Source organism: Bison bison, unplaced genomic scaffold (assembly GCF_000754665.1).
Source record: "Bison bison bison isolate TAMUID 2011002044 unplaced genomic scaffold, Bison_UMD1.0 scf7180017864142, whole genome shotgun sequence".
NCBI lineage: Eukaryota > Metazoa > Chordata > Mammalia > Artiodactyla > Bovidae > Bison > Bison bison.
This window is the reverse complement of record NW_011494714.1, coordinates 1,600,843-1,623,130: the sequence shown is the minus strand read 5'-3', so window position 1 is coordinate 1,623,130 and position 22,288 is coordinate 1,600,843. Positions and strand designations below refer to the sequence as shown.

Here is a 22,288-nt window from a genome sequence, read left to right as displayed (position 1 = left end):
CAGAGTAATGTCTCTGCATTTTAATATGCTGTCTAGGTTGGTCATAACTTTTCTTCCAAGGAGCAAGTGTCTTTTAATTTCATGGCTGCAGTCACCATCTGCAGTGATTTTGGAGCCCCAAAAAAGTGTCAAAATCTCCCTTCCAGAGGGGTGTGAAATTCAGTAGGAAGGTCAAGGGCTTTGGAGCCATTGACCAAGCTGCCAGTCACAGCTCCACCACCTACTGATTGTGTGACCTTGAATACAACTCTTAGATTCCCTGAGCTTGCTTACAAAAGGAATGCAGTAACACCCACCAGGCAGGACCCCAGAGCTGTTGGGAGGAATAAATGTGGTAGCTTAAGATCAATGTCTGTTTGTGATGGACTCCCAAGACATGCTGGTTCCCAGGTCCTTCTGAATGGAATAGTCTCAAGTCTTTTTTTTTTTTTTTTACCTTAAGGGCTGTTTTCAACCTTTTAAAGCAAGTTCACCCTTTCACCTCACCGGAAAACAAATCTAGGGCTCCCTGCATGTCTCCTTTTACTTCTAATGAGATATGTATGGAGATGTGGCATTTCATTTCAGACCAGTTTCACCTCTGAAATCCTACCATCCCAGATCAAGTGCCACCTTCTCCCTGGTGCCTTCCCTGACACCCAGAGCCAAAAGCAAAGAGAGAAACAAACCATTCTTTCCTCATTCACTCAACAAGTATATCTCCAGCTCCTCTCCTGGACTGGGCTTTGTGCCTCTGCCCAAGCAGCCTGCTGGGGGGTGTCACTCCCCACACTGCTGATGTCCTTCTAGATAACTCTCCTTGAGACAAGAAAGGGCTCCTTCTCACCCCATACCCCTCGAACACTGCCTTGCTTGCAGCAGGTTCGTGCTCAAACACTACCTTGGAGGAAAACATTTTCCAGTGATAACCTGGCACATTAGCCTTAGCTGGAGAGTGGGCACTTGGTTGTTAACCCAAGAGGTACCTATGCTTACAACACAATTAAGTGAAGGGACAACATTAAATTCCTGCAGTTCTCAATTTTTTCCCCATAATGAGTTTTCTGACCAGGCATCTTTGCACACACAGTCTTCCCTACAGACCTTCTGTGTTAGGTTTTACTCAGTAATGGGGCCTTTCCTACTCCAGCCTTGCCGATGGCAATACACCAAGAGATTCATCAAGAGCTGGTTTGGGAGAGAATGGATACATGCAGGACTGGGTGGTCCCTGAGTCCCTCCGCTGTTCACCTGAAACTGTCACACATTGTTAATTGGTTATACCCCAATATGAAATAAAAGGTTAAAAAAAAGCCTAGAGGCTTGGGATGGGGCAATAGGAGAGGCTCAACAGGGAGGGGATATATTTGTACATATAGCTGATTCACTTTGCTGTGCAGCAGAAACTAACACAACATTGTAAAGCAGCTATACTCCAATTTAAAAAGAGAGAGAGCTGGGAGGCTCTTGGGAAATTGCCAGAAAGAAGCACCCAGGGGTGAGGGGCAGGCTGTAAGATCTCACTCCACCACCGCTGTGGGCAATGAGATGTCAACACACGTTCGGGTAGCTCAGAAACCAGTGGAGAGCCTCACTCCAGGTTCAGGGTGCAGGAGATGGAGGTTGAGTGTGGGCTAAGGACACATCTAAGAATGTATGATAGATGCACATGAATGTGGGTGTGTGCGTGCATGCGGAAATGCATGCTTACACCTCTTTCCTGAGTCACCAGGACTAAGCTCGGGGCGGGGTGGGGAGCGAGCAGCTCTCCTCATTCGGTCCCTGCCACCTTGCAGTGCGGCTGCGCTCACTCGATGTTCCTCACTGGGTGCACTTTCTGCCCCACTCCACCCGCCCTCTTTGACCTGCTTTTCTCCTTCTGGCATCTATTCCCTGTTCTTCTTTCCAATACTCATCTTTCTGACTCCTTCAGCTGTCCATTCTACTCTGAAGAATCTGAAAATGGTCATTAGGGCCCCCTGGAGGACCCCTGACATCTCTCCCAGCTGTGTGCTGCCGACAGTAACAATGACTTGAGGATATTGATTTTTTTTTTTCCCTAGCAACCACGTTGGTCTTTGATCTACATTTCCCATGAGTGTGTTACAAGGAACTGTATCAAATGTTTATTTATGTCAACGGGTCTTAAGTCTATTGTGTTTTCTTTAACCGCTAAGCCTTTTACTGATAACAGAGAAGAAAAGCAAGTTATTTTGGCACAATTTGTTTCTGGCAAGTCTGTATTATTTACTTGGTTGAAAAATCACCGCATTTCCTCAGTGCCTTTTGCTCAGTGTTGTGATGTGTCGTGTAGAGTACACAATGCCTGGCATAAAATGAGCATCCACTAAATGTCTGGGGAAATACGCGAGACCGAAATCAGGACACAGATTCCGGTCTCTGCTCAGTTGCTCATGCTTGGGCCAGTTGTCAGCTCTGAGTTTTTGTCGCCTCATCTGCAAATGATTGTGGGGCTTGGCTGCATCAGTGGTCCCCACTGGGGTCCCACCTGGGCAGCAATGGCAGTGGACGCTGATTTGAATACTTCATGCAGCCCGACAGAGGCCAGCCCTCATCCACAATCAGGCTGCTCCAGCCAAGGACAACATTAGGTGTCTACGTTTCAGGCTGAGTTATATCAATAGGTCAGGACCCCCATTGCCCCTCCCTTGGTTCAGACTCTGGTGTCCCTCTGGCCCCACTTCCTCCAGTGTCTCACACTCAATTTACTCTCCATGCTCTAGCCAGGATGGCCCTTCTAAAATGCTTTTCTCAGTTTTCTACTCAAAATACTCAATCTGTCTCCTGCTATCTCCAGAGTGAGGTCCCAACTCCGGCCGGCTCATGAGCCCCTCACTCTCTGGTCCATCTCCCCAGCCCCTTTCCTGCTCTCTGAGATCCTTGTTGGTTCCCTGGACCTACCAGCCTAGTTGATCCCTTACACCCCAAAGCTTTTTTAACCTCCTCCCTTTGCCTGGCTAGCTCTTACATATCTTCCAGGCCTCAGCTTGGACATCACCTCCTCCAGGAAGCCTTCTCTGATTCTTTCCCAAGACACTAGGCAAAGTCACTCTCTTCTGTGCTTCATCTCTCTGCATTGTAAGGCCCGATCATGGAAAAAGCAAGAGAGTTCCAGAAAAACATCTAGTTCTGCTTTATTGACTATGCCAAAGCCTTTGACTGTGTGGATCACAATAAACTGTGGAATATTCTGAAAGAGATGGGAATACCAGACCACCTGATCTGCCTCTTGAGAAATTTGTATGCAGGTCAGGAAGCAACAGTTAGAACTGGACATGGAACAACAGACTGGTTCCAAATAGGAAAAGGAGTACGTCAAGGCTGTATATTGTCACCCTGCTTATGTAACTTATATGCAGAGTACATCATGAGAAACGCTGGACTGGAAGAAACACAAGCTGGAATCAAGATTGCTGAAAGAAATATCAATAACCTCAGATATGCAGATGACACCACCCTTATGGCAGAAAGTGAAGAGGAACTAAAAAGCCTCTTGATGAAAGTGAAAGTGGAGAGTGAAAAAGTTGGCTTAAAGCTCAACATTCAGAAAACAAAGATCATGGCATCCGGTCCCATCACTTCATGGGAAATAGATGGGGAAACAGTGGAAACAGTGTCAGACTTTATTTTTTTGGGCTCCAAAATCACTGCAGATAGTGACTGCAGCCATGAAATTAAAAGACGCTTACTCCTTGGGAGGAAAGTTATGACCAACCTAGATAGCATATTGAAAAGCAGAGACATTACTTTGCCGACAAAGGTCCGTCTAGTCAAGGCTTTGGTTTTTCCTGTGGTCATGTATGGATGTGAGAGTTGGACTGTGAAGAAGGCTGAGCACCGAAGAATTGATGCTTTTGAAGTGTGGTGTTGAAGAAGACTCTTGAGAGTCCCTTGGACTGCAAGGAGATCCAACCAGTCCATTCTGAAGGAGATCAGCCCTGGGATTTCTTTGGAAGGAATGATGCTAAAGCTGAAACTCCAGTACTTTGGCCACTTCATGCGAAGAGTTGACTCTTTGGAAAAGACCCTGATGCTGGGAGGGATTAGGGGCAGGAGGAGAAGGGGACGACAGAGGATGAGATGGCTGGATGGCATCACTGACTCCATGGACGTGAGTCTGGGTGAACTCCGGGAGTTGGTGATGGACAGGGAGGCCTGGCGTGCTGTGATTCATGGGGTCACAAAGAGTCGGACACGATTGAGCAACTGAACTGAACTGAACTGATCTAATTTACTGTCTCCTTCCAGACTTTCAGTCTTATTCATACCTTATTCATCATTTCCTCAGCATCTAGTCTAATACTTGGCATTTAATATTTATAAATGTTTGTGGAATAAATATAAATCAGTTTTCTTGGGCTAACTTAAAACTTTGCTTGTTTTCAGATCTGTCTTTGATTAATAAAACAGTGGGAGGGGCTTCCCTGGTGGTTCAGTGGCTATGACTCCACACTCCCGTTGTAGGGGGTGTAGGTTCAATCCCTGGTCAGGGAACTATTAATATATCCCACATACTTCACCTAACTAAGAGGTCACATTCCACAGCTAAAGACCCGTTGCAGCCAAATAAATATATGAACAAAAATTTTAGAAAACAATTGGGGAAAATTAATTATTTCATTTGTTAAGCCTTCTAAATAATGGTGTCCATGGAGGAGGGCAGAATACGTGATGAATGTGTAGGGTACCATTACTCTCTGGTCCTTTCTAGATAATGATTCCAGAAATTTATTTGTATAACACTTTGGTTCAGGATCAGAAAAAATATCTGAACTAGAAGGGCATCATCCATGAAGAATCTTTAGATTTGTGGATCATAGGAGAATGGGCAGTTACCCAAGTTGGAATCACCAATTTGCCTCTGGGCTTCCTGGTGGCAAAAGCCAAAAGAGGAAACAGCCATTTGCACAAGTGCCTCAGACATGCTACAAAACTTCTTTGTTCCACAACCTTCAGAGTCACCTTTCCTCCTTTCTCAACTTCTCATGCAGTTCCCAGAAGATGGGGTGCCAAGCAGGGGCCTCACTACAAAAGCCCAGGCCCCATTCACCAGTGTCACCACTCCCTGCTGTAAGCAAGTCTCACTCTGGTTGTAACCAGGGAGCCCTTTCTGAGCCAACTGTCCCAGAGGTGGGGGCATCATGACTGCCCTGAAACTAACCACAGGCGTCCTTATGAGGTCTGAATGGGTCTCCTCCCATTCACTCAGAAGTCAATTCACTCAGAAGTCATGCAGCTGATGTATGTCTCAAGTTAATGATTGCAAAATCATTTAAAAAGCTAAAATGAGCTAAATGAACTATTTTATTTAGAGTTATACCAGTTGTGAGGCAACCTTTATGGACAAAAGGAGGTGGCAGCCCGTACTTGTTCCTTCCTGGTTGGCAAAAATCAAATACTTGCCAGGTCATTGGAAAACTTGTACCTTAAAGGGATACTTTTGTTAACTAAAAAAAAGAAAACCCACATAGCTATAAGAATTCCCTGGACTCTGTACACTCACCACCTTGTGAGTGGTTCAATCCCTGGTCAAGGAATTAAGATCCCACAAGCCATGTGGTATGACCAAAAAAAAAAAAAAAGATAAGCACCTAACTTATTTTCCTTAAAAATATTTGTCATACTGATCTAATAGCACTTAGGCATATAAGTAAACTGTGGCTTGACTGCAAATGGGAAGAAGTTCGAGTTCAAAATCTAACATGATTTCGCATTATTCCTCTGTGCTATGCATACTACCGTTAGTTTTACATTTTCTTGCCTCCACTGTTTCACTATTGAATTGTGGAAATTAAATCATTTCAGCTCCTTTCTCTGTGCTCTTAGCATCTAACAGGGAACTTCTCTGGTGAGTATTTGTGGAACAGCTACCATATTTCATTGCTTCTAGATGCCATGGATTATAAAATATATCCCACTTACAGAGATGCTATAATGTAAAAAAAGTTGCATCTGAGAATCACTACAATACAGTCTGTCCAGAGCAGGTGCTGGCTCTCATTCCTGGCCATGTGGCGTGGCTGGCTGTGTTCTTGGGCGCCTCAGTAGTGCCTGTGCCCTTCACCCGCTCTGCCCCTGCAGAGGAAGACAGTAACAGAGCAGAGAGAGGGCCCTTGCTCCCTCTGAGGAGACTGTGGGAGCCTGCTGAAACAATCTTGGATCCATTCTCCATGAAAAACCAGACCTTCTCTGCCCAGGGCACCTTCACGCATCTGCTCTGAATTCAGCCCTTTTGCTTTCAATCTTTTCTTCTGATCTGGTTTACCCCAGGCGCTTGCTCCCCTCTCTCTTCATGCTGGGGATGGACTGCCAAGGGCTTTAACTGGCTGCTGGAGGGATGTGCCCTGCCCTCACCTGACTGCCTGGGGCTTGAGACCAGCATGCAGTAGACAGGGCAAGTTTGAGCACAGCAAGAGGCCCCACAGAGCCCGTGGCAGGACCCCCTCCCAGGCAGCCCTCACCCCACAGTTCCAAGGCCTATCTCTGCCCCAGGTGTGGGGGGGCACCTGCATGGGGCTGGGCTTATGGAGCTCAGAATTCCCTGTAGCCCAGCCCCAGATTTCTTCCCAGCTCCACTCCACTCCACTCCATTCCTAAACCGAAATCAGGGCTCAGCCCAGAGGCTCAAAGGGGAGGAGTGCATTCTCTGGGTGGGGCAGCAAGGGATGCTCCAGTGATTTAAGCTGCATGACTGAGGTGGCCACGGCTATGGAACTGGATATCTGTCCCACAGGTGCCAGGAAAGTGCCAGGGTAACTCGTCTGAAGGACAAGCTTGGGAAGAACTTTCTGGCATGCGAAGCCCATGGGACAAGAGCTTGGAACCTTTGGGGGTTTTTTGCTCAATGCCTTTTTTTCTCACAAGGGAAGCTCCTTTTGTTTTTCAGAATATGGATGAACCTAGAATATTCTTCAGAGGAGGCAATGGCACCCCACTCCAGTGTTCTTGCCTGGAGAATCCCATGGACGGGGAGCCTGGTAGGCTGCAGTCCATGGGGTCGCTAAGAGTCGGGCATGACTAAGCGACTTCACTTTCACTTTTCGCTTTCATGCATTGGAGAAGGAAATGTTAACCCATTCCAGTATTCTTGCCTGGAGAATCCCAGGGACGGGGGAGCCTGGTGGGCTGACGTCTATGGGGTCGCACAGAGTCGGACACAACTGAAGCGACTTAGCAGCAGCAGCAGCAGCAGAGTATTCTTGGCCTGGAGAATTCCATAGACAGAGGAACTTGGCGGGCTATAGTCCATGGGTCACAAACAGTCAGACATGACTAAGTGGCACTTCTTTTTTTTAAGAAGGTAGTATGCTGAGACAGATAACAAGTCAGACAGGGAAGGACAAATGTGGTATGTTTTTACTCATATGTAGAGTGTAAAAAATAACTAGTCATAGATACAGAGGACAAACAGGTGGTTGCCACGGGGGAGGAAGGTAGGGAATGAAAAAAAAAAAAGTAATTATGTGAGGTAGGGCTTCCCCAGTGGTGCAGTGGTAAAGAATCTGCCTGCAATGCAATGACCACGGAGACTCGTGTTCGACCCCCAAGTCGGGAAGATGCTCTGGAGAAAGAAATGGCAACCCACTCCAGTATTCTTGCCTGAGAAATCCCATGGACAGAGGAGGTTGGCGACCTACAGTCTTTGGAGTCACAGAGAGGTGGACACGACTGAGCTGAAACAATGCTTATGCTTATGGAAGCTGATGAGTGCTAATTAGGTTTATTGTGGTGACCATTTCACAACATATATGAAACTGTCACACTGGACACCTTTAATATATACACAGTTTTTGCCAATTACACCTCAGTAAAGCTGAAGAATGAGCTAAGAAAATAATAATAAAAATTTAAAAGGGATCCTCCTCACCCATAGAAACTTAGGCAATTCAGAAAAGCATGAAGAGGTAGATCCTTTCTAAGATCTACCTCTCACGTTTGTTTGGTCTTGTAGACTTGACAAGGCAGTTACCCACCGATCAGCTAGTAGAATTCCACCATAACCCCATGACACGAAGGGGAAGAAGGTGACTGGCCCCACTGCGTGCACACTGAGCACCACACACTGCAAGCCCATTTCCGTGCATTATCTTACTGCATCCTCACCACAGCTTGGGAGGAACAGATTCTCAAACTTGAGGGTGCATCAGCATCACCTGGTGGACTTATTAAAGCAGAGGGCTGGGCCCAGCCCCAGAGTTTCTGATTTGGAAGTAAATCTGGTATGGGCCGGAGAACTTGTGTTTCTAACAGTCATACATGGTACTTTCCTTGCTGCTAAAGGACCGGAGGTGAAGTGTTTGCGTTTTTTCTCCCAGACTCCTCCTGTGAGTTTCACTTGCAGTTCGGAGTGTCTGGGAAGAGCATCCAGAGCCCCAGGGGATGCTGATGCTGCCCCATGCCGGTGCCACTGAGGTAGATGGTGTTATGACTCCCATCTTGTAGTTGAGAAAACCACGGTCCAGGGAGGTCAAGTTACTTTCCTAAGGCCACTCACCCAGAAAGTGGCCAAGCTGCGGTCTCCAGAAGGTCTGCCTGGCTCTGCGCGTTGTACACTTGCCTCTTCTTCCTCCTGGTTTTCTGCCTCCCCTGCCCCTCACCACCACCCCCCTACCCCCACGACACCACCCCCACCTTTAGGAACAAATGCTAGCTTCCTTGTCTTTTCACCCAGTTGGTGAGGCCAGCTGTGGACACGAAAATGCAGGCACCCAGAACACACAGACCTCAATTCTGCAACTCAGGAAAGATGAGAAATGACGAACGGGTGGACCACAGCACATCCAGGCAAACCCTGGATGTCACAACTTCGAGAAGTAACTGGAACTATAGCACAGATTTAATGAATAAATCATAGTGGGTTGGATTGCTAAGCCTCAAGGGAAACCCCCAAGATGCAGGCATAGCGATTCAGTTTCCTGGTATGAAAAACATGTTGTGGCCCTTCTGGTTCTCTCTCCCTTAAGAGTGCTTTGTGCCTCTTGTCATTCATCCTCAGGTTGGCAGTGGGAATGGGGGAGAAGGCATTGGGATTCTGTGAGTTGGCCAGGCTCTACCTTTGGTATAGATAAGAATTCTCCTTAATGAAATCAGCCTTTTAATTGCATGTGTTCCGTAACTTCTGTTTTAAGTTCTCCCTTTAGCTCTAAGTGATAGTCTTTTTTTTTTTCATTTATTTTTAATTGGATTACAATCGCTTTACAATGTTGTGTTGGTTTCTGCTGTACAACAACAAGAATCACCTCCATGTATATGTTTATCCCCTCCCTCTTGAGACTCCCAAACCCCCACCCCTCTAGGTCATCACAGAGCATGGGCTGAGCTCCCTGTGTAGCAGCTTCCTGCTAGCTACCTCTTAGTCTGTTTTTCATATTGCCTTTGATCATGAAGTCACATGGTATCTTTGCTGCTGCTGCTGCTGCTGCTGCTAAGTCGCTTCAGTCGTGTCCGACTCTGTGCGACCCCAGAGACGGAAGCACACCAGGCTTCCCCGTCCCTGGGAGTCTCCAGGCAAGAACACTGGAGTGGGTTGCCATTTCCTTCTCCAATGCAGGAAAGTGAAAAGTGAAAGTGAAGTCGCTCAGTCGTGTCCGACTCAGCGACCCCATGGACTGCAGCCTACCAGGGTCCTCTGTCCATGGGATTTTCCAGGCAAGAGTACTGGAGTGGGGTGCCATTGCCTTCTCCAATGGTATCTTTAACCACTACTAAAGAAGAGAAAGGAAAGAGTTCTTCCTCTAGCTTCCTTGCATGTGTCCCATGTCTAGTTCTAGCTCAGGAAAAATGTCCTAAATCCCAGGGATAGTTTGACTGTAGCAACCAAATATTCCAGCGGATTTAGGACAGAAGAGGCATGGAGGTGGGAGCCTGAAGAACCAATGAGGTTCACCCTGATGGAGGAGCCATTCCAAATTCCCAAAGGAAATCCTTTAAGATAAAGCATCTGTTGTCTGCGAGAGAGGAGAGCAGCTTGAGGAATGTGGTGGCAGTGCCTGGTCATGGGAGTCCTGCCTTGGGCCAAGAAGCTGGGCAGGAGTGCCTAAGAGCCCGGTGCCTGGCACCCCCAGGCTAAGCTGCCATCTTTCCAGAGTCCCCACTCCGGAATGGAGGGGCTGGCCCGGTGAATGCCCCTCAGGGCCCTAACTTGGGGTGAAATGGGGCTTGCTCACTTGCCAGGATGGGGGCTTGACCTCCTCTTCCCCTTACATCCCATCTCCCATGATGTGCATACATGCTAAGTCACTCAGTCGTGTCTGACTCTTTGCAACCCCATGGACTGTAGCCCGCCAGGCTCCTCTGTCCATGGGATTCTCCAGGCAAGAATACTGGAGTGGGTTGCCATTTCCTTTACCAGGGGATCTTCCCGACCCAGGGACTGAACCCACGTCTCTTACATCTCCTGCATTGGCAGGTGGGTTCTTTACCATGAGCGCCACCTGGGAAGCTGTGAAGGTTTGTCTTATTTCTCCCAAGTAGGAACAGTGGCGTTCGTCTGTTTCTGAACTACTCATATTGGAGGACCATCAGAGCAGTGTCTGGCATCCTCAGGGATGGAGCCCAGGTCTGTTCTCTGTTCACATGATGTGTTCTTGACTCGTTAGTTTCTTACAGTCATTCCTTTCAGTTGCTCTGTTGTTTTGAACACACTGAGGGTTTTTTGGTTGTTTCTTGTGGGAGGGCTGAAAACTCTATCCGGGTAAGGATGACTCTCCCACCCAGCTGGAATTTAACTCTTTTATTGAATATAATGTACATACAGAAAAGTGCATGTATCATAAGTAAGCTTGATGGCTTTTCACACACTGAAAACAGCACCCACACCAAGGAACTGAAGGTGACCAGTACCCCCTTCTTTCAACCACCTCCACAGCCAAGGGCACCCCTATTCTGCTTTCTAACAGCCCTTGAACAGGCTGGAGTCCAGCCTCCCCTCGTGAGTCAGCCTGACTTGCAGTTGCCCTCCATTTCAGAGTTGGTGGCTCAGCAGGATCAAGTTGGGACTGACTGCAGGGGGCAGGGCACTGACTCAGCACATGCCAACACATACCCGGTGCCGCTCCAATCCCCCCAGGAGGGACACCTGGGGCAGGGTTGGCCCCACCATGGCTGTCAGATGGTCCTCCTGTCTCCAGGAGGCCATCGAGGAGGTCAGTCCAGTGACTCAGTGTGGAGGGGGAAGGGGCTCAAATTCCCTTTCCATGTGCTTCTAGAAGTCCTACCATGTGTTCCTGGCAGCCGGAGGCCCGCAGAGCAGGATGACTCAGCGGCATCTACGTGCAAAGTAGCTGAGGTCTGCACCCTGGGAAAACCAGCACGCGGCCTCGGGTTGGACTTGCCCCATTTGGTGCAGCCTGTGTTGTTTGGAAACGATTTCCCCCGGGCATCTATGCCAGGCTCTCTGTTTACCTGTGTGACTGTGAACACTGATGCCAGCTGCCAGCCTGGACCTGTTTGCCTCCTTACCTATCCTCCATCCGGCCTCTTTCATGGGCCCCCACTGACTTGACTCCACATCACGTGTGTGCTCACTTCACTAATAAAAAGCCAGGTTTGCCTCTGTGCTCACCCCCATGCATGTCTTGCATCCTTAGACTCTGCCCTCTGCTCCCTCAGCAAAGAGCCACCCTAACTGTCTGGGGTAGGAGGGACAGAGGGCTGGCCAGGAAGAAACGCTTCTGGATTAGTCGATGTGGGTGTACAGAGGCCCTCCCCAGGGAGCCCCATGTCGTGCCTAAACGGCAGTAAGATTTTCCTCCTCTACCCCTTGACATGGTGTCTCTCTGCTCTCCGTGACTTCCTCGCTCCACTCTGTAGGCTGTCCTACAGAGGCAGGGAGCCCCGGAGAGATGTGAGTGGTGTCTCCACTCTACCTGGGAAGCCAGGAGAAGAGGTGGGGCAGGTTTCCTCTGACTCAGGCTAGAGAGGTCTTGGGAATCATCCGGTCAGAGGTTCTCTAACAGATTGCCTAAGGATCACCTGAAATAGACACGCTTTTCAGGTTCCCTCCCTCCCCCAGGTCCAGGCTGAGGCCCAGAAATCTGCATATCTGGAAGGCATTCCAGGTGATTCTGATGCAGGTGACCCCAAGCCATAGCTTGAGGAACACTGGTCAAACAATCCCTTCCCCAAGTCACAGGTGGGAAGAAAGTGAGACCCTGAGGGTTCACACCAGACCATATGGAATGAGGTGCAGACCTCAAGTCCCTGCTTCTTTCCGTGCCTGCCCTGCTCCTGTCTCCTCCCACACGCTGCCCGGAGGGGTGAGGTGGGCGGGCTGATACCCAGACTCTGTGGATTCCTCCTTCGACAGGGCTCTTGCCCCGCCCTGCCCTGCCCTGTTACTGCCATCACTTTAAACTGGACATTAAGACACAGAATGGTGTTTCTTCAAGGGCCAAATGTCTTCCTGCCTCTCTCCTATTTTTTCTCTTGCACCCCTTATCACCCCCGACTCTCCTTAAAACACAGATTACCCCCAACCCCACCCCTCCATCCATGAGACAAAGTGGGAAAGCCTGGCCTCCTCCTCCATGCTCCCCTGTTGGACCCACCTTATCTTTCTGACAGTCTATCCCTCCCCCCGTAACAACATCTCTGTATGTCTTCCCTCAAATGCCATCTTGCTCTTTCTTGCCTCCACTCATGTGACACCATCATCAACTTGGCCAGTAGCACTTCCTTCTGGCCATACTGAATCCTCCCCATCCCCCAAGGTCCACGTGAAAGCCCTCTTCCTTCAGGAAGTTTTTCTTAACCATCCAGTCCTAGCATTCTTCTTCTCTGAACCATCAGAGCACTCAACCGTTTACTTGTTATCTGCTTTTATTACCTATTATATTCTGCTTTGAATTGTGAGCTTTAAGTAATTCCAGCTACAGACCACAGCCTACCAGCCTACGCTTCTAATTATCCACCCACTTAGCAATGTGCTTTGCACATAATAAGTAAGTAAGGGATGTTAGCAGTGATGGAGCCTTGCAGTGCTAGAGGCCAGGAGACCTTGGCCTGGAGGCAACTAACTGATTAGCTCAGGGAATTTTCTAAGCCTCTTGGGCTAGCAAACATCTAAAGGCTAACTAGAAAATCCAAGTCAGATCTTTCTCTGGATTCTGCTTCCTCTGTTGTAATGGACTTCCCTGCCTGTCACCACCCCTCCTGTGCCAATGTGGCCAGTTCCACCCTCCTGCTCCGCACAGCAGTCTCTCTTGCATATCCCTTGTCACTCAGTCCCAAACAAGACATTATTAATATCCCTGTACTTGCCCGTGGACCCTGGGGCTTGGCCCTCATCCCCTATTCCAGCTGATGACCAGTTCCCATTCACTGCACACACATGAGCTGAGCCTATTTCAAGCTGCTTATCTCAAAACCCTTTTGCACACCCTTGACATCCCTGTCTCTCCATTTAAGATAACCATTCCTCTTTTACTGAGATCGACCATCACTGCTTGGTCCCTTGCTTGCCTACAAACATGACAATAAAAAGTTAATGCTAAACACACTGGCAGCTTCAGTTCTGGGACCTGGGCCTAACTTTCAGAAAGGAGCCCTTTATTCTTTGTTTATTGTAGGATGAACGTCCTACAGAGGAGAAGGGCACTCTCCTGCTTAGGGCCCCTGCAGGCTGAAGGGAACCTGAGCATCCTCACCTGGGTGGTTTGCAGGAATCTGAAAACCTTAACACTGTGACTCGCAATTCACAATTCGAATGCATGAAGCAGGCTCAGCTCCTCGGAGAAAGAGCTGTCGGTGACACATGTGGGGCAAGTCTTTAGGGAGGACTTTGTGTTCTCCTTTAACAAGACCAGAACTGCTCTCCCTAACCCCCTAGATAATCTCCACAAAACAAGAAGTTTCTCTTTAAATATAGCCATCTCTTCAAAAAAAATAAAGATTGCTACTTACCTATATAGGTCCACTTGGATCCTGCAAAGAAGAAAACAAAGGAAGTAAGTACAATTGAGCTTGAACAAGTTAGAGAAAATACGACAGATTTTACTATTATTATCTGGGGGATGGGGGCATGCCACACAGCTTGTGGGATTTTAGTTCCCCAACCAGAGATTGAACCCAGGGTCTCAGCAGTAAAAGCTCTGAATCCTAACCACTGGACCACCAGGGAATTCCCCAGATTTTTGTTTTAAATGGGTGAAATTGAAAAGGAGGTAGATGCTGAGAACTTCAAAATTTTCATTGTGGAGAAAAGGGAATAAACCCTTTTGCACTGTTGATGGGTATGTAAATTGGTACAGCCACTATGGAAAAGAGTATTCAGGTTTCTCACAAAAATTAAAAACAGAACTACCATATGATCCAGAAATTCCACTCCTGGGTATTTATCCAGAGAAAACAAAAACTAATTAGGAAAGCTATATGCACCTCCTTGTTCATTGCAGCATTATTTACAACAGTCAAGATATGGAAAGAACCCAAGTGCTGCCCATCAATAGAGGAATGGATGAAAAAGATGTATGATATATATATACACACACACACATATATACATGTACACACACACATACACACCATGGAATATTACTCAGCCATTAAAAGAATAAAATATTGCCATTTATGACAACATGGATGAACCTAGGGGGTATTATATTAAGTGAAATAAGAGAAAGATAAATACTGTATGATTTCAATTATATGTGGAATCTAAAAAGAATGAACAAACAAGACAAACAGTTATAGATACAGAAAAAAATGGTTGTCACAGGAGAGGTGCATAAAGGAGAGGAAATAAATAGGTAAGAGAGATTAAGAGGTATAAACTTCCAGTTACAAAATAAATGAGTCACCAATATGAAACGTACAGTGTGAGGAATACAGTCAGTAACTGTAGTATCTGTGGATGGTGACATATTTTAAATGTATAGGAAAAAACCACTAATCTATATATCAGGAAATAACATACTGTTGTAGGTCAATATACTTCAAACTCACTCACAGAAAAGGAGATCAGATTAGTGGTTCCCAGAGGGAAGGGGTTGGGGCAGGGGGAACTGGATAAAGGTGACCAAAAGGTTCTAACTTCCAGTAATAAGTCCTAGGAATGTGATGTATTAATACAACATGATAAATATAATCAACATTTGCTGTATGTTACATATGAAAATTGTTAACAGAATAAATCCCAAAGAGTTCTCATCACACGGAAAAATTCTTTCTATAAATTTTGTACATGTATGAGATAATTAGATGTTTGCTAAACTTATTGTGATAATCACTTCATGAAATATATGTCACATCGTTATACCACACACCTTAAATTTATACAGTGCTTTATGTCAAGTGTATCTCAATAAAACTGGGAGAAAAAAATTAAACACACCATCTTTCTCAGAGTCTGTGTCGGAACAACTGCCTCTCAGAGCACCTGGCTTCCAGGGAAGGGGCACAAGGCAATGATTCTCTGCAGGGGTCCAGGGGTCAGGGAGGGGGCTTCTCCATCAGAAGCCTCCCGTATATCTTAGAAAAGCCACATTTCAGTATCCAAATAGTTAATAAATTCACAAGGCTCAAAACTCAAGAGCCGCCAAGAGGAACACAGTGAGAGCACTTCCTACCACCCAACCTCCCTGCTTCATCAGACTCAACCAGTTTCACAGCTGATGGGAACCCTTGCACAGTGTGACTGCATACAGGTGTCTGTATTCTCTTCCCTTCTTTTTTTCACACAAATGCTGGCCTCTGGGAAATGCTGTTTTGCGTCTTGCTTTTCCCCCCACTTAACAACGCAGCCTAGAGAAGAGTTCAAGCTCATTCCAAAAGGAAGGTTTTTATTTAAGGAAGCTGCCACCATCATCACCGGAGTTAGAATTCCATGGGTGGCGGCAATGTGGATGAGAGACCCTGCCAGGACTGTCATGAAAGTCACCGGTCGCCTCCCACTCACACCCTTCACTCATAAAAGTCCTTCATGCAACAACTAAATATAGTTTTAAAAAGTCATTGCACAGATAACCAGCAGGGACCAATGGTATAGCATAGGGAGCTATAGTCAGTATTTTGTAATAACATAAGGATAAAGAATCTGAAAAAGAATATATATGTATATATGTATCTGAATCACTTTGTTGTACACCTGAAACTAACACAACGTTGGAAATTAACTACACTTCAATTTTTTAAAAAGAAAGTCGTGGAGCTATGCTCTTGACACACTTCCCTCTTCATCTCCAGGAAGAGCCTGAGACCCTGAATGGAGACTCGGGGTGTCTGTCTTAGGACACATTACAGGGAGGAGACTGTTCAACGCCTATGTTCCTGTCTCTCAGCTTCACCAGGTGCTTCCAGGATTCTGGGCCCATCAGGGTTGAGCTGCAGGAGGAAGACTCACATCTCCTTTCTCTCGGGAATTGATTTGCAGTAAAACTTACCTGACCAGTCACCTGGTGCTCACTCTGACAACTGGGCATTTCCTACTCAGGCCAATAGGGCTTTTGAAAAACTTAAGAGAATTTTGCTTGTTTTTCTTCGTAAACTGGTTAATCACCTATTTTTTAAAATTGCTTTTCTGTTTCATTTCTTTGTCTCAGTGTTTTTAATTTTCAAATTCAATTCTTTTGGTAATTTTTTCAAATTACACTTGTATGTGGTTTAAAGAGTCAGATGGTTCTATCCATATCAGGCTTTCAACGAAATATCAGTCCCCTAACACTCCTGAGTCACTTTCCTGTTCCCTATGGCAACCACTTTGAATTCTTTTAACATAATTCTTTTGGCATTATCTCCACAATTCTATAAAAATATACCTATATTGAGTCTTCATGATTTGCTTAGGTTTAGGCATTATTTGTTGACAGCCCACTTTGGAAGAGAAGGACTAAGGGCTCTTTCACACACCCATCTCCTTGATTTCTAGATAAAGCAGTGGAAGACCATAACGCAAAGTGGATCAGTGCCTGTTAAGAAGCATTTCTCCACATTTCCCATCACTTCCCATGAACTTAGAGAATCTTTGAGCTAGAGGTGGTAGTATAGACCCCTTAGAGTATTTGCTGCCTTTCCTCATTAAAAATGCCCATAAGCTTGAACACAAGAAATTTCACATACAGTTAATTTCATAGGAGGTCCATAGAACCGTGCTGGTTTTTTGTTCTCTGTGTTTTTTCCTTTTTCTTTATTTTACTGTAAACTTCTTTGCCACAAGCATTTTTGCCACAAATTTTTGTTGCATAATTAACTGGCAGTAAGACATTTCTGCCATGAAAGATCAAATAACTGGTTGACAATTTTTGGTTTGGCAGTTGGATTTCTACTACATTAGCATTCCAATGCATTAGCATTTCTTCCAGTTAGTGATGTTATTGATGGCTTTATCCAGCTGACCAATGATGATCATTAGTACCAAGAATTGGTTTCTTACTTTGAAACAAACTACACTGGCGGAAAAAGAGGCCGAGGGCCTCAAAGGTTGAGCCAATGTTTCCCACAACTTTGAAACATCTACCAACAGATAGGTGGCAAGATGCCAAGAATCCACCACAGGGTAGAGGCTTTCACACTGCAACACAAAGCTCAGGTATAAACGTGCACCCGCATACTTGGAAACTGGTACCTCTCTTAAGGAAGGAAAAGTGTGATGCTGATTGAGGAGATGAATCAACAACAAACAAACAAACAAAAAGTATAAAATACTATGAACGAAAGACTTGGAAGGCGAATGCTTAGGTACAGCCCACAAGATAAAATCAGTTATTTGCACAGTATTACTATGAATCTACATACATTTTAAAATATATCCAAATATTTTATATTTGTAAGAAAGTCTTTTAAATTTTTATTTATTTCTTATGTTTCATTATGTCCTTTAAAAATTTTATTGGAGTAGATTTACAGTGATGTGCTAGTTCCAGGTGTATGCAAGCTGAGTCAGTTATATATACACACACATATATATATCTCCACTGCTTTTAAGATTCTTTTCCCATGCAGGTCCATTACAGAGTACTGAGTAGAGTTCCCTGTGCTTTACAAGAGTCCTTATTAGTCATCAGTTTATGTATAGTAGTGTGTATATGTCAATCCCAATCTCCCAATTTATCCCTCCTCACCTTTTCCTCTCCAGTAACCATAAGTTTTTGTACACTTGACTCTATTTCTGTTCATTATGTCTTTTTTGATGTCCTGCTTTTACTTTTTATTATTTTATTTTCTACAGCAAAATTGCCTAATGGGCCAATTAGTTACGCCTTGAAAATGCTTGTGGCAAAGATGTGTACCATGAAAGTATCCAGGACCCCACTGCCTGCTGCCTGCCAAGTCGCTTCAGTCGTGTCCAACTCTGTGCGACCCCATGGACTGCAGCCTACCAGGCTTCTCTGTCCATGGGATTCTCCAGGCAAGAACACTGGAGTGGGTTGCCATTTCCTTCTCCAATGCATGAAAGTGGAAAGTGAAAGTGAAGTCACTCAGTCGTGTCTGACTCTTAGCGACCCCATGGACTGCAGCCCACCAGGCTCCTCCATCCATGGGATTTTCCGGGCAACAGTACTGGAGTGGGGTGCCATTGCCTTCTCCCCCAGGACCCCACAGACCCCCTGAAACCTACTATGGACTGGACAGGGCTTAATAGTCCCTAAATTCACGTCCTCTGAATCAGCAGTTAGATGAAGACATTCAGAACCATGGTGAGCCCAAACTTCTATGTGACCCCCAAGTTTACTGCTAGCCTCTCATTGAAACAATAGTGAAAAGGGGGAAAAAAAAAAAAAAACATGGCTTGGGAACCAAGCTACAGAAAACTTCAAACCACTTTTCTGAACATTTTCCTTTGGTGTTCTGTTTGAGGAGTTTTATTAAAATACAGCCATGGATTTCAGAGGCAGAGGAAGCCAGAGGATTGTCACTTAGCTGGCCAGAGCACTTGGAGGCCCAGGATGTAAAATCTCACAAGGAACAGGGAATTTCATCTCAGTGCTTCCCTGGAGAGACACAGGCCACTCAGTGATCCTGGAGGCCACCAGGAAAAAACATCTGCGACTGCTGAGTGGTCCTGCATTGGCCAGAAATTTTAATTGCACCTGCACCAAAATCAAACCATGGCCTTAACAGCCTATATCTTCTGCTCCCTTCCCTGAAGCTTGCTAAGCTGAGGTTTCCATACTATTGCAGCGCTCATCCTCAGATGCGGCATCAGCACAACGCTCTGGTAAGCTCAGTGAGATCGCGTGCCTCTGGGACTGTAAGGCCTCAAGGACGCAGGCCTGGGGACATGTACTTAAAAAGCAGCAGAGCAATCTTTCCTGCCCTCGTTTCGCTGAGCGACCCTACTTGGACCTCAAGACTCAGTGCTTTGGGTATAAATGGCCATGTCTGGAGGGACTTGAAAGCTGGAGTCTGGAAAAGAGAGGCACCGTAAAATGAAGGGGAGGGTGATCTGGGTCGGGGGTCTCACTGGATGAAGGTCAGTGCCCAGTTTGGTTCATTGTCTGCTAGAACTGAGGTCAAGAAAACTTTATAAAGGAAGGGTGCACCTTTGCTTTATTTGGAAATGGCCCCTCCTGGTTTCCCACCTCTCACTTTAGGGGCAAGGGTCTTCACAGAATTAAATTGCGCTCCCCTCCTCAGGCAGGCCAGGCAAAGGCCCCTCCCTGTGGCTGCACCTCAGTGGCTTCCTGGGGGCATCTGTTCTGAGAAGGTTATCACTTCTTTCCAGGTGGATGCCTGTTAGAACCTGCAGCCCCAGCTTATCCTGGGCAGGGAAAATGTCCTGGCTGCTTTCGGAGGAAATGATATTTACAAAGATTCAGGTCAGGGGTTCTGGGCCCTGCTTGCTCCCTGTCCTGGATGCTAGAACCTTCCCTGACTAACTGACGTCCAGGGACCCCAAAGTCGCCCAGCTCTCCACACCAGGCTCAGGCAGAGCAGGTTCTAAAGAATTCATAGAAATGTTACCCCCACCCCCTCCCCCAGCAACTGAGAGTCCCCAGATTATCTCTGGAAGATGCTTGACTTTTATTATGCCCTCTCCCTCCCTGACCCCGAAGTTTGCCAGTGCCAGTCTGGCAAATTCAGGTGTTCCAGGAAGATCCCCTGGAGGAGGGCATAGCAACCCACTCCAGTATTCTTGCCTGGAGAATTCTATGGACAGAGGAGTCTGGCGGGCTACAGTCCATCAAGTTGCAAAGAGCTGGACACAACTGAGTGACTTAGCATGCACGCAGGCAGAGGACAGACCACTTTCTCACCCACTGCCCCCGTTAACCCCCTTAACACCACATTTGGGTTAATACTGACACTTTACATCTCAGTGAGTTTTGCTTTGACTAAAAAGCCAAGAAACCTGCCTGAGGAAGAACAGAATAAAAGCTGTGTTCTTAGAATCAAGGGGGTAAGCAGGCTGGCTGCTCAGTGTAGAGTGAAAGTAAATTTTTTTTTTTTTAACTGAAAACTTTCCCCAGCCCAAGTGGGAGAAGGGAAAAGAGAGAAGGGCAAGGAGGAAGGGGAGAGGAGGGTCCAGAGGGTCAGAGAAGCACAGCGGGGAGGAGGAGCTGCCCCCAGAGTGAGGGGAGAAACAGGCTTTCAGAAGAGGGTCGGTAAAGGGCTTCTCTCTCATCTTGGAGCTAAAAGGGAGATTTCAAGTCAGACTCTGGGTTTCAGTGCAGCTTTCTTCAGAGGGGAATATATATTAAAGTCTGCAGTTTTATAAACTAATTTCCACTTTTATAATTCCTTTCTCCCATCTACTTTCTCTGGAAGATAACTACCAAGCATATCAAGCCAGCTAGTGGACTCGAACTGAATTAAGAGGAGTTACAAAGCTGCTGACAGCCAGGCTCCCTCTGCCTCTCCTACCATGCCCCATGGGCACCATGCCCTCTGATGGGAGGGGCTCCAGCTTTCATGCCTCTGAGCATGAACCAACTTCTCACCATCACCACCCAGCCAGGGACTATGGACTGGCAGCCATTCTAGTCACTCTGGGCTCTTCTAGGAATGTTTCAACCTAGCTTGGGTCTAGGAATGGTCGCCGGAGAAGGCAATGGCAACCCACTCCAGTACTCTTGCCTGGAGAATCCCAGGGACGGGGGAGCCTGGTAGGCTGCCGTCTATGGGGTCGCACAGAGTCGGACACGACTGAAGCGACTTAGCAGCAGCAGCAGGAACGGTGGCACCTACAAATAAATGTCCATACAAACATTTGGGGCAAACTCTGTCAAGGGCACTAGCCACCATCTGTTACTCAGGAAGTTTCTGTAAGTCACCATCTACTCCTCCAGAAAAGGGCTCACCCAGCTGTGGAGACCCAGGCAGAAGCCCTCACTTAGCTGCTGGCTGTCTACCGGCTTCCCTGATGGCTCAGAGGGTAAGGATCCGCCTACAATGCCGGACACACAGGAGAGCCAGGTTCGATCCCTGGATCGGGAAGATCCCCTCAAGGAGGGCATGGCAACCCACTCCAGTATTCTTGCCTGGGGAATTCCATGGACAGAGATGCCTCGGGGGTTACAGTCCATGGGGTCCAAAAAAGTGGGACACAACTGAGCAACTAACACCACAGCTGCTGGCTGCAACTCACCTCCCAGACACAAGCCCTTCTACCATCTCCTGCTACTGGCTGGGCAGCACCAGCCTCCATCTGTTCAGGGTTCAAAGCCCTAACTACACTCAGAAATAAGTTTATGCACGCTCGTCTGAGGGCACGTCGCGCACACACGTACAACTTCAGAGTAGTAGAGCCCTTCTGGAGAAAAACGGTGATTAGGATGAGGTGCATCATCTCTTTGACTTGGAGGTAAAACTTAATGGTAAAGAGTCTCTCCTCCAAAGGAAAGCACCCACCGCTGTGCGAACCCTCCCTGGTAAAAAGGCTGCTCAGGAACACCCCAGACACTCCTCTGCCGCCTGCATGTGGATCGGGGCACAATATTTTACCTCCTAGTTCTGTTTCTCCTACCCGGGTTAGCAAATTCCCAAGCCACTTCTCCAGCGCTGCGGGTGGGTGTTGGGGGATGTGCTCCCAGAAACGTATTTTAATGCGAGGACAATGTGCGGCAAACCGCTCCCCCACTACCCCGCCCACCCTGCGAAACCAGAAAGGATCCTGCATTCCAAAGGAAAATGAAGCATCCTTTGTAAAAACGTGCTGTTGGAGACCCTGCAGGTCCTTCTCGGCTCCCCGCAAATGATTTTACTTTAACGAGCCGCGTGAGGACTCCTCCTGCCCAGGTGTGGCTGAGCGCTCGGGATTGTTCGGAAAGAAGAGGCAGAAGAAACTTTACCGTTGAGCGGGGCTGGGCTGGAAGGCTGTTCCTTTAAGACCACGAGCAGGAGCACGGCCGCC

The 22,288-nt window shown here is 47.0% G+C and overlaps 1 protein-coding gene across 1 annotated transcript in view; it reads right to left on the bottom strand.

Annotated features, from left to right (window-relative positions):
* Window positions 1-22,288, bottom strand: part of CA12 (carbonic anhydrase XII) — a 205,591-nt gene that overhangs the window by 44,325 nt on the left and 138,978 nt on the right. The window contains exons 3-4 of the mRNA XM_010840242.1: window positions 22,227-22,286; window positions 13,903-13,923 (exon numbers count right to left, since the gene is read on the bottom strand). Coding sequence (XP_010838544.1) covers window positions 13,903-13,923; window positions 22,227-22,286 — 81 coding nt within the window. The remainder of the gene's footprint in view (window positions 1-13,902; window positions 13,924-22,226; window positions 22,287-22,288) is intronic.